Here is a 13,661-nt window from a genome sequence, read left to right on the forward strand (position 1 = left end):
ATATGATTCTATATCTGTGATAAAAAAATCACATAAATATGTAAAATATAAAAATACATTGTAACATATTTTTACATAAGAGCTAAAGTTTACCACTTTTAACATAAAAATTCTGAAATGGAATTAATAAAAAACAATTTTCATATGTACCACAGAGCAATAAGTTTAAATCAGACTATTTTGAGTTGTGTAGCCCTTTATTAGCAACTAAAATAGAAGGTATCTGTTGTACAACACGGGTAGTAATTGACTATAACTGGAGATTTTTATATTCTAATACAGATCATTTATAAATGCAATTTCTTTATTAAAAAGCTTCCACCCTTTTTGTTTGTTTGTGTACAATTTGCAAAACTATTCTGAAAGCGGAGTATATGTGCACAAGTCTGCAAAGAGTGCAAATTTAGGATATGGTAAATGCTTTACAAGTTAACTTTCAAAAAACTGACTGCCACAACTGTGCCTTTACATTGCCTTTTTTTTTTTTGATCAAAATATTTTGATGCCAGCCTTCCTTCCACTGCTCTAAACTATAAAGCATTTTTTTAATGAGTTGAAATTAAGGAAGGACTACACCTACTAGAAAAGAAGAGAAGAAAGTTCCATTAGTTTGAGGTTTCAGAATCCCCCCAAACCAGGACCAGTATCTTGGTAAGGGTTAGGCTGGGACCCTGGACAGAGTATGAGTATGTGCAGGTGGCATCCCTGAGGATTCAGAGCTTCAGTGAACCGTGAGCGCTCCAGCTGCATAACTCACTGAACTATCTTGCCAGTTTCGACACTGGCTTGACTGGGCATAATTCAAAAAGGAAAAGCTCATATTCATTCCATTCTTCTGCAGCTCTGTGATAGCCTAGAAAAAGAAAAATTTGGTTATGACAGACATCACACAAAAAAGTGAGCACTCTTTGAATGTGCTGGTAGCTTAACTTTGAAGCCTAGATCTCTCTCTCACTCTTAGTTTCTTAAATTTCTCGTCGCCCCATATTAAATAGGAAAAAGAAAGAACTCCTTATTTCATTCTCTCAAAGAACTTCTCCTAATCTAGCTTCTTGATAAATATCAGTCATCTTCCACTCTACCTCTCCCTGTATTTAATAAGGCACTTTAAAAAATAAATAAATAAAAAATTTTTAAAATCACAGTATCTTTCTTTCTATTCTCTAAAGCAAACCTTGGCCACTTTCGTCTTGAAATGTTGGAGTCTTTTCTTTGTCTGAAATTTTAAATGTATATAAATTGAGTACCAAATCTAAGAGGTATAGCAGGGTTTTTACTTTAATTGTGAATTGGCTCATCATTTATTTTACTAAAGTTTTATTTGACCCAATTCAAACTTTGGTAAATTAGTATAGCTTATTCTAGTTTAAATTTCATAAATCAATTTAAGCCCTTAACAGGCTTTTCTCCCAGCCAATCAACACTGCTTAAGAGAAGACCTTTCCTAAAAATCCACAATGTACTATTTTTCGAATCCCAGTAAAGTAATACTAGACCTTTAGGTTCCTACCCTAGACTATTCTAGACTACATTACCAACTCCAGTATTTCTCTGCCTCTCCAAACAATGAGCCCATTATTACTTCCTCTAACCATTCCTGAGTGTACACTGTCTTCTTTTTGAGTCTCTCATTTTCTTTCAATTTCAGTTTTATTAGGAAAAAAATTAATGCTTTATCTCTTTAGAAAATCCAGCTAACCAAAACTTCTGCCTCTTTACCAGTCTTTAAATGAAATATTGTTTTTGTTGTAAGTAGAAAAACATATACATGTCATCTGCCTTGCTTTATTAAATTATGAATATCTAAAACTCAAGAGCAGAATCTTCCATTTATTTTTTATAAAGTCAAGAACACTAAATAAAACCAAAAGATTAGTAAGACCGTATTTCTTGAGACATTACTTTGGTTTATATTTGTAAAGAGCATATTGGAATTGGCTCAGAGTCAAGAGAAAAAAATGGGTTTCTCTTCTAAATAACTTTCTGTATTTAAAAGAAAGTATTGACCTGTCATACAGTGATGTATAGTTTTATTTAAGTAACCAAAACAATGGAAATCTAAATTATCTTAAAGGAACTAGAAAGAAAATTGACTATATATCTAAAACCAAAGCTAATAAGGTGTGACAGATGATAACAATTAAGACATTTTGAAACATAATAGGATCAAATGTTAAAAAATCAAGGCTTCCTAAGGATACTCACATTTAATAACACCCCAATGGGATGTCTTCCACATATAGTATTATGGTATTTCTTCAAGTAATTGCTAAAAGATACAGGGTCTAATTGTTCTATAATACTCATACCCTAAAAAAAAAGAAGAAGAGAAAAAAAGAATGAAAGAAAAAGAAAATAAGATAATTTATTATTTCCTAATTATATTTTAAAACTGCTACTTAGAGCTAACAATCATAATTTTTCAATTAAGGAGAAGTAAAGAAAATACATTAAACATTAAACTCTGTGAAATATCAAATTCATTCATCCAAGATAATCTCATTATAGTCAACTCTCAATAATATACATACTTTATTAAGTATGTATATTAAACATACTGAAACATTTAATCTCCAGTTTTCTCTGACCTCCTGGTATGTTTCTACACCACCTTCCCCAGTTGTCACTCAGCTCACAAATCCTCAAACATTTCATGATTTTATGTTTTTCATATATAATATTTACACAAGTAAACCTGTTGTGAAAATTTTCACACAAAATCTAAAATTAAATTTGATATATGGCTGTTTTTCCAATGTCCATTATATTTCTCATACCACTGGTATAAATAATCAAGAGCTGATTATAATTTATCTTTTTCCATAACATATACTTAAACATCAACAGTGTGTAAGGCATTTAGAATTATCAGTATTTAGGTATGTGATAAAAAGAGTCCACAAACTAAGAAAATAGTTAATGTATTTTAATCAATTTAAAGCTCATAAAAGACTGATAAAAGCTTAAGCAAAATGGGTCTTTACAAATAAGTTGAAAAAATAAAAGTTCTTTATCTCTTAAACTAGAATGCTTTGCTTTCAAGATTTTAATTGAGAATCAAAATTTTTAGACTACTATTGAAACAATAACTACCATTTGGACACTTGTTTATACTTAATTCTGTATTCTGCAAATGCATTCAAAATAATGTGCTCAAAATACATCAATACAGAGCAACTTTAACTCATCTGAATCAAGCAAATAAATCAATGATTCTAACTCATCCATTCACCAACTACCTTACCTTGTTTTCTTATTCAGGTGAAATACTTTACATTTGTGTTTAATAAACTGGATTAATATCCTCTGGGAAAAATGTAAATGGTGGTTTAACTTAGGAATTAACTGATACATTTTTGTGTTTTTTTAATTATATTTCAACATGTTTTAACAAGCACAGTGTAAAATCACCTAGAGTAATCAGATGAACACTCAACTGAAAAATGATAGCCATCAGTAGGTAACACAGTACAAATATTGCAATGACAGTATGTAAATCAAAATTTAATTTTATAAAGAATCTTTCTTCATAATATCCAAGTCTTTCATAAACATTATCAAATTTTTCTACAAATATATCTGAAAGATAAGCATATGTGTGTATAGTCAACTTTCAATTGCTTGCACATCAATTAGCCACTCTCAGATTTATCCACAACCAGTGTTTAAGGCTAAGTTGGTTTTCCCGTCAACTAGGAGGCTTACAGGTCACCATTCTCCACTGACATTTGGTGCAGACCGAGTGAAATATGAACTAATTTAAAAGTTAAACCTAAGATAAACAATTAGTATTATAATTCTGGTACGTAGAAAATCACTCATATTTCTAAACCAAGTAGTAATGCAGAGATGGGGTTACAAATCTCTTCCATAAATATGCATAATCAAGGTAGAACTCCCTAAAGATGAAGAAACTAAGGCATAAAAAAGGTTAAAAGCTTGTCTCAAATTTCTAATCCTAGGCTATTGGATTTCTAATCCTAGGCTTCTCATTGACTTACTCTGCTTCATATAGAATAACAAGAGACATACCAACAATTCTTTAATACTCTCACATAGGTACAATTGGTATACATATTATAAAAGAAATTTCAGTGCTCCTGGGTGAAGTCTAGGACAGCTTACCTTAAATAGAATTCCACTTATTAATAAATCATGTAACACTGAAGTTCAAATGTATATACTAAAATCTCAAAGCACATTGTGAACAAACATCACATTTATATATATTAACATGAGTAATTCAAAGAGAAGAAAACTAATGATCACATTTGTAGAAGAGAAAGAATTAAAAGTAACTGGCCAAGAAATTTCACACAGAAAATATAGAATTATAAATGTAGAGAAGTGTAAATAAATAAAGTGTTAAAAATGAAGATATAATGGTTAAATTACAACACAGAAAGTAAAAAATTCAGGTGATGGAAGTTAAGGTATTACATTTAAAATTTTAATTTCCTGAAGTGTGCTATGTACCTACCAGGGCAAGAATCAATTCCATTATACTCAATTCTCTGACAAATATGACAGTTAAGAGGTATGCCTTTTTGGGACTTCCCTGGTGGTGCAGTGGTTAAGAATCCGCCTGCCAATGCAGGGGACACAGGTTCGAGCCCTGGTCCGGGAAGATCCCACATGCCGCGGAGCAACTAAGCCCGTGTGCCACAACTACTGAGCCTGCACTCTAGAGCCCGCGAGCCACAACTACTGAGCCCACGTGCCACAACTACTGAAGCCCACGCGCCTAAAGCCCATGCTCCTCAACAAGAGAAACCACTGCAATGAGAAGCCCGTGCACCGCAACAAAGACCCAATGCAGCCAAAAGTAAAAAAAAAAATTTATATATAAAAAAAGAGGTATGCCTTTTTATAAAGGAGGGATAGAGAGAAAAATTAAGGCACTTCTCATGAGTGAACCTCTCCAACTGGAAAATTCATGAAGTTTGCAAACAACAGCAAAAATGATTAGTAAAACTGCAAACTGGGACACCCATTAACACAGAACACTGACAAATAAGCTTTTGTATATATTTATGTTTTGATGCAAACAATTTTGAAATTACTATTACCAAAATTCCAAGAAGATAAAAATGCTAGTTTGATACTACTGCACAAATTCCAAAAAGATGAAAAACAAAAATGCTTCCCAAATACACCTAAAGAACTTTTTGATTTCTTAACATACTGGAAGATATGATTAGTAAATCTAAAGTCCAGGTGATAGAAAGCTTGCCTAGGGCCTGGTATATTGAGAGTTTGTTCACATGAACTTAATCTAATATGAAGCAGTGAAGTGGGTCACTACCCATTCAGCTCTAAGATACAAACAGACATTATAAACACCAAGAGCCTATCCATCACAGTACGGGTTTCTGAGGAATTTAACAGTTTCAGCAAGAAATTCTCAGACTGAAAGCTAACTCCCTACCTTGAGGGGAAGAAGGGCGGAGGGAATCTATCATTGTGCTGACTCTCTCCAAGTAATGAGTGAAAGCTTGTATTGTCAAATCCTAAATGGTAATCCCAAACCTAATAGGCAGTTTTAACTGCCTATTTAACAGAGCTGCAAATTCAAGACTCTAATAAGACAACAAAGGTCTTCAAAGTTTATCTATATATAACAAATTATTTAATTTAAATTTTATTTAATTTTAAATACTATCACCTAGATGTAATCTAAAGTAACACACACAAAAGAGTAGCAAAACATTTTTAGAAGTCTTTGAGAAATAAGAACTAGAATCATGGCTATCAATTATTAACAGATAATTAAAACCATATTATCAAATCACTAGGACTGTGGCCTTATTTTTTAAAATAAGGATACACATTTATGTTGAAGAGATGGGTACACATTTAGGAAGATGAGGTAGGAAAAGGAAATATTCTAGTTTCTTTAAGAGGTATCAAGATAAAATCTTCATTAGAAAGAAATTTTATGGAAAAAAGAAATCACCCTAAATATAGCAGTGCTAAGAACCAGTGTACTAATAAATAGCTACCTTAAAGATGATGCTGTAAAACCGACTAAAGAAACTAAACTACTGGCTAAGTTCAAGAGAAAGAAGTGCGAGTGGACAAACATGAACAATTTCACTTTCAGAAGAGTAAAAGGAAGAAAAGAAGTTGAAGTTCAAAGTAAACAAAGTGACTACCAGTAAATTTGGAAGGAAAAGAAGTTACAAAGCTGACTACAATGACATTTTCAGATTCTCTCTGCCAAATCATAAATAGTATGCCAGTAGCCATAAGGAAACACTGGTCTATATCAAAAGTAGTACGGAAAAAATAACCTGTGGTCATGTAATACATATAAAATAGGTATAAATGTGGCTAATGTTTCCAGTATGTAATCTAAAAGGTTCACAAAAATCAACATCTTAAAATATGTTCTGCTTTGGTCACTATAATTACTGAAATTGCAAAGTACTAATTTCCAAAAAACATGGTCGGTAGTCAGTAATATTCTAAGACTTTCAGAATCTATATCTCTTATAACTAGTCATTTTCTCCCAAATACAACATTTGGAAGATTGTTTGTTTTCCAATTCATTCTTCCTTCCTTATGCGTTTTCTTCACATAATTAACTTCCAAGATATTCAAATGCTGGACATAAAATTTTTGCCAAAAAAAAAAAAAAAAAGAATTAGCAGTTTTTCTTTTGGAAACTAAAAACTTTCAATTATTTTCTAGCATTTTAATAACTATATTTAATAAGACTTTTCTGATAACAAAAAAGGGACCAAAACTTAATTAACATAATAATTTTAAAAATTAAATCTAAAATTTTATACTTAAAAATAATCTTTTCACTCTATCAAACTTTCCAAACGTATAATTATAATTCACAATTGCTAACATTTTTGCAATACTTGTACAGAGAAGCATCCTACTATATTTTGCTCTGAAAAGATTGCATATAGCAACTAAGATATTAATTCTGAAATGAAAGAAATTATTTACAACATAAAATGACACTTGTGAAAAGCAATATACAGTGGGATATTCACCATTTGGTTATATAAACCAATTAAGAAAACACATTGTATAAGAGTCTGCCTAATAGTGAGTGTACATATACTCATACATGTATAAAACCATATATACATGAGTATATGTACAGACCTAACCATGCTTATTATTTTAATCCATTTATTCTAACTCCCAGAATGGACTTATAACTTGAATTAATAGCATGCTAATAAAAGAACAGACCATTTTAGACCCCTTTAAAAATTCTATATATTATTTAAAAATTCTATATATAAATAGAAATGTTTCAATAAACGGACCACAAATTCAAGTCAAATGTTACATCAAATACTAAATGCAAGCATATTAATATGAAGCAAATACTCAATAATTCACTGATTTACAAATTCTTACATTTGCAAAATTAAATGTTGCCTGATTAAAGTTTACAAATGATTTAAAGAGCTGAGTAGAAAACAAAGGGAAAGAAGATGAATAGGAAATTTTCTTCTACTTCAACAGATCAGGGGCCATAACAGGCTAGCTCAAATTCACCTACGAAGCTATTCTGGAATAAAGTTGTTGGGACTCTCTCCATATTACTGAAAGTGGATATCCAGGGGTGGGTATGGGCAGGTCTATTTTGAAAAAGTTCCACAAGTGATTTCAGTTGTAAAGATGGGGTTGAGGATTACTATAGTAGACAACCTTATCTCTGCCCTGGCTTTGATTACCATCTACATGTTGAGAATGCCCAAACTTACTCCAGACCTCTTCTCTGAGCTCCAAACCAATATAGTCAATCCATTAGCAAAGCCCTGTTGAATACAAGAACTCAAATCTATGAACTTCTTTCTATCTCCACTACTACCACCCCAGTCCAAATTACTATCTTCTCTCCCATAAACTCCTGCCAATGCCCACTGTTACTATTCCTGACCCTCTTGTAGAATCTATTCTCTACACAACCGCCAGACTGACTTTTAAAATAATTATTTCATTACTACATCATTTCACTTCCCACTGTATTCACATAAATTTCTTACCCTGGACTATAAAGCCCTACATTATCTGATCCCTGCCCACCTCTCTTACCAGAGCTGTGTCACTCTAACCCCTATCTACTATATTCCTACAACCCTGACCTTCTTCCCATTCTTCTAACACACTAGCCTCTTTCCCATCATAAAGTTTCTGCAATGGCAGTTCTGTCTAGAATGCTCTTCCCTCTAATCTTCACTTGGTTTGCTCCTTCTTATTTATATCTCAATTTAATATTCCTTCTCAGGAAGTCTTTCTCCAATCATTCAATCTAAAGCAGTCTAGAATTATATACTGTTTAAAAACCCTTTTAATATTTTCTGCATAGCACACATCACTATTAGAAACTAACTTATATGCAATATCCTTAACTTAAAAAAAAAATGTATCTCCTCCCGTTAGAATAAAATGTTCGTGAGAGGAAGTTGGCTTGTTTACTGCCATATCTCCACCAGTGCCTAGAACTGTAAATGCACTCAAAAATAACTGGTGAGGGCTTCCCTGGTGGCGCAGTGGTTGAGAGTCCGCCTGCCGATGCAGGGGACACGGGTTCGTGCCCCGGTCCGGGAAGATCCCACATGCCGCGGAGCGGCTGGGCCTGTGAGCCATGGCCGCTGAGCCTGCGCGTCCAGAGCCTGCGCTCTGCAACGGGAGAGGCCACAACAGTGAGAGGCCCGCGTACCGCAAAAAAAAAAAAAAAAAACTGGTGAAAAGAAAATCCAAATGCCTACTTGGTTGACATCTCCACTTGGATGCCTTAAAAGCAATAGCAAATATAACATATCCTAATACAATTTATGATCACCCTACCTCGTAAAAAATCTAGTCCTATCTTCTTGTGCTTCCGACTTAAGAGAACAGAACCAAGATTTAACCAGCAGCATAAGCCAGATATTTAGGAAACATCCTTTGTTTACTTTTTTATTTTTCATAAATTGTTAACGGTTACATTCCATTTACAATTATTACAAAATACTGGCTTTACTCCCCATGTTGTATGATACATCCTTGTAGCCTATCTTACACTCAATAGTTTTTACCTCCCACTCCCTCACCTCCATGTTGCCCCTCCCCCCCTCCCCACTGGTAACCACTAGTTTGTTCTCTAAATCTGTGAGTCTGCTTCTTTTTTGTTATATTCACTAGTTTGTTGTATTTTTTAGAAGGAATTATCCTTGATACTTCCTTCCCCTCCAAGTTCAATTGATCTCCAAGTTCTATCATCAATTTGTCTCTAAAATATACTGGATACATCCACTCTGTCCCTCTCTTCCACCATTACCAACCCATCCACTGTCTAAATTACCATGTCTCACTTGGATTATCAAACTAGTCTACTCATTTCTCCTCTGGCATCCCTCCAACCCATTTGCTGCACTGCAACTATACGATCTATTCACATACAATCTGATTTTATCACTTTCCTATTAGATATCCTGATACAAAATGGACAAAGATCCTGATCTCACGAAGCTTATAATCTAATAGGGCAAGTTTTCATCAACAAATAATAAGTCACACAGTAATAAGTACTATGAAGAAAAATAAAGCAGGGTAAGGTCACAGAATAACTGTTCACCACAGGGGCATAATGGAAAATTGTGGGCACATTTCTGGGTTGTGCCAATAACTAGAAGATACTGTCAGGGGATTTGGTAGGTGGAATCCAGGGATGCTGACTGTCCTGCAATACAGGACAGTCCCACACAGAAAGAACTGTTCTCATCCTATAACACTTTCACATGTCCATGTATGCGAAAAACCTGCTTATAATTATCTACACTCTAACGCCATTTTACATACAAACACAAAGAAGTTTTGCATGATTTTAATATACAATAGATTTCCCAGGAACAAACTATCATATAAAGTGAGGGAAGACTGTACTTTGTTTAGTTTACAGTTTTGCTAAGAAATGTTCACCATTTTGGAAAATCAAGTCACCCACCAACGTAACTTGGTAAACGTAAGACAAATATAAACAACTGTTTGTATGTGGCTGTTATATTAATGATACTATGTGTAAGCATCTAACTACTTCATTGTCTCTTTTAGTACAGTTGTTGCCTGAGCATTTACATTATTAAATATATATTAATATATTATAAATTACTTTCCTTTTATTTCTTTCTCAGAGTACACTTAGGGTATTCATTTAACTCAATTATGTATATAGGAAGATTATAGTCACCAATTCATTCATTTGAAAAATATTTGTTGAGCACCTATTTATGTTCCAACTGCTATTCTAAGCACTTGGATACATTAGTGAACAAAACAAATATCCTTATATAATAAATAAGTGAAATATTCAGTTTCTTAGAAGAAAAAGTGGAACTCGGTAAGGTGGACTGGGAATGCTGAAAGGGTGGAGTGTAAGATGTCAAATTAAATACGGTGGTCAGGGCTTCCCTGGTGGCCTAGTGGTTCAGAGTCCGCCTGCTGATTCAGGGGACACAGGTTCGTGCCCCGGTCTGGGAAGATCCCACATGCCGCGGAGCGGCTGGGCCCGTGAGCCATGGCCGCTGGGCCTGCGCATCCAGAGCCTGTGCTCTGCAACGGGAGAGGCCACAACAGTGAGAGGCCCGCGTACCGAAAAAAAAAAAAAATACAAGACAGTCCAGTGCAAAGAGGGCAAAAGCCCTAAGCTAGGCACACATATGGCATTATTAAGAAATAGTAAGGAGACCAGTGTTTCCACACTGCCTCATAAATATCTTATATCTCTATATTGTAACAGCTTCTTTCTAAATCTGTTCGATGATTAGACTGTAAGATCCATTAAGTGGGAGATCATGTTTTCTCTTCTTAGTATCTTCAATACTTCACATAGTACCAGACACACAGTGGATACTCATTAACCATTTGCTATATGAAGAAAATAAATGATATAGAACCAGAAAGTTTTCTGAGGCAACTAAGAACTAAACCTCAGAAAAATAAGATTAGAATAATAGCCAGAAAATAATTAACTGACTGAAATGGCAACATAATAAAGCCAAAAAAAAAAAAAAAAAAAAGTCAGTGAATTAAAATCCAAACAAAATTCCAAAGGTAAAAGCATTAGGCCATAATTGGATTTAAAGTAACAGAATAAATTTAAATATGATAAAATCTCCTAAGTAACTATTTTGTATGATAAAATCTCCTAAGTAACTGCATTCATTCCATTTGACTTTTAATAAAATAATACTACTCAATATAATCTACTTATAGTTTCAGATCCAGATTCCTTAGTAAAATGTTTTATCTACTTTAGACTAAATATTTTTATACTAAAACATATACATAAAGCTTTTCACACACTGGTAAAGTTGACTTTAACTTTAACAGATTACAGACTTAAAGCCTGGTGGAGTTTAAAGACAATTTAGAGACCAAGCCTCTCCAAGTCTCTCATCTTAGAGATGACAAATTGAAGACTAGAAAATTGAAACGATCTATGGAAGGTCAGAGAGAATTAGTGATATATCTGCTAGATTCAACTCCTAGACTAGTTAAGAATACAATAATGCTTTAAAATTCTAATTTAAAACAAATTAAAATTCCATTTAAGAAAAACCCAAATGGCCAAAAAATATAACTAAATAATAAAATAAACTTAGAATTTGCTATGGTTGTTTCTGCTTAACAGTAAGTAATGGAATTAGTATCCCATTGTCCCTAAAACTAAGACATTCCCCAAATAGTATCTAAAAATCTGTATCTAATTATTCAAGGTGTAATTAATCAAATAAAATTAAGATGAAGGAAATTTCTACTAATAGAACAGGGATTATTTTTATAATCAATATCACATGACTACAAAATATATATTGCACATTTAGTTAAAGATAGGGAAAGAATTATTAGCCCATTGTATATTTTAACATATTAAGTCTTGAATCACTAATCTGAAATTAAAGAAAAAATCTTAGAGCAGTAAAACCCCACACCTGAAGGACTTACCATTTTATCTAGATGTTCAATGGATCTATAAATCTCCCCCTGGGATTCATCATAGTAACTGTAACGGAACCTTTGACCTTGAAACAAATATCATGTACAAAATAAAATAGGGAAAAATTAGAAGCTAAAAAGAAAGCAAGCGCTTACCAAATAATTTCAGTTCTCATGGAAGGCAAAGCACAGCTTAAGCCTCTGAGAGAATCATTCCCAAGAGCCCTTGTACATAAAAATAAAAGGCATATTTGGGAAGGTAATAAAGAAATGATATATCACCAGTGTTTCATGATGTTAAAAACTATTTCAAACTGTAAAACCTTAAAGTCACGAGCAATACAAAAGACTATGGAAACAAACAGTTTAAAAGTTAGAAGCATTGTTAAACATATTATATCGGTCTATAATGGAAAGTAAACGCCAAGAATATGATTCAAGAAAATTTGGCTTAAGGAAACTATCTCAATTTAACAAATCAATGAAAGCTTAGCTTTTGTTGTACAAATGCAAAGATTTAATCTCTACTACAGAAAAGAAAGAAAAAAAGTAGGTCAGAGATATATGTGGCTTGTATAATTTTTATGACCTAGATTTTAAAAATTTATCTCATTTTTGCAAAATTTTCTACTTGGAAAAGGATCAATACAAGTGCCTTTAAGTAGGATACACAGAAGTATAAATATAACAAATAGTCCTACTCTGACAATAAAATCTCAACAAAGGTATAAGCACAGGACATTCAATGTTTAGCTATTCTCCAAAGAACAGAGAGGGTAAAATGGAAGAAGTTTAAAAAGAAGGTAGAAAACAAAAGGCTCAGGAAATAAAATTTGCTTCCTACTATAGTCAAAGAAAAGCCAAAAGTTAAACATATTCATAATTAATTACATATTATTATTCAACTGATTATGTTGTATTTCGGATATATCTAAACCTATTTTTCAGCAATGCCTTTATTTCCAAGAACTCATTACTTTTGTATTCTTTATTTTTAAAGATTCACCAAAATGCAATTTTGAAGGTATCAGAGTACACTAATCATACACACACATACTATGCATCTTGTGCTTCAATTTTACAGCGAAGTTCACATATCCAATTATTATCCTCCCATCTGAGGAGGTGGGTTTCTTTGGCTGGATAATTATGATTTTTAAGTTTTCTGTTTATCTCACTAAAAAAATCACCTTATAAATAATGAGACATGTAAAATTATAACACCCTTTTGACGTCCTTTTTTAGAGAAACTACACATCACAGTTCTTAACATTTCATTAACTTGTTGATGCTAATCATCTCTGATGGTCACCTTTCTACAATATACCATATTTCCTTAACTTTCACATATTAACTTTTCACGTACATTAACATGCACAGCTACTCAATGTGGCAGTTCTTATTTCCCTGCACCCCCTGCCCAGCGCCACTATTAAATAAATATTTCATCTTAAAATTCATGATATCCTATAATCAAGCAATAGGGTTCTGAGACAATTACCTGCATTCTGAATATAACAACCTTTTCTGGTAAACACTGGAGATTACTGCATGTTGCTATAACTATCAGATTCATTACAGTCCTTGCACTAAAAAAATTCTTAAACAGTGACAATTCTATCACTGAGTACCCCTATATTAAATAATTCATCAGACATTTCTTACAAAATTTAGAGTTAAGTATAGCTTTGTTTTTCTTTAAAGAATA

At 32.9% G+C, this 13,661-nt stretch overlaps 1 protein-coding gene across 1 annotated transcript in view; it reads right to left on the minus strand.

Annotated features, from left to right (window-relative positions):
• Nucleotides 1-286: 286 nt before the first annotated feature.
• MEMO1 (mediator of cell motility 1) overlaps nucleotides 287-13,661 on the minus strand; it is a gene marked incomplete at its 5' end in the record, with an annotated part of 129,333 nt that continues 115,958 nt past the window's right edge. The window contains 3 exons of the mRNA XM_024732040.1: nucleotides 287-853; nucleotides 2,206-2,310; nucleotides 11,963-12,039. Coding sequence (XP_024587808.1) covers nucleotides 722-853; nucleotides 2,206-2,310; nucleotides 11,963-12,039 — 314 coding nt within the window. The remainder of the gene's footprint in view (nucleotides 854-2,205; nucleotides 2,311-11,962; nucleotides 12,040-13,661) is intronic.

This window comes from Neophocaena asiaeorientalis, unplaced genomic scaffold (assembly GCF_003031525.2).
Source record: "Neophocaena asiaeorientalis asiaeorientalis breed wild unplaced genomic scaffold, Neophocaena_asiaeorientalis_V1.1 scaffold18, whole genome shotgun sequence".
Taxonomy (NCBI): Eukaryota; Metazoa; Chordata; class Mammalia; order Artiodactyla; family Phocoenidae; genus Neophocaena; species Neophocaena asiaeorientalis.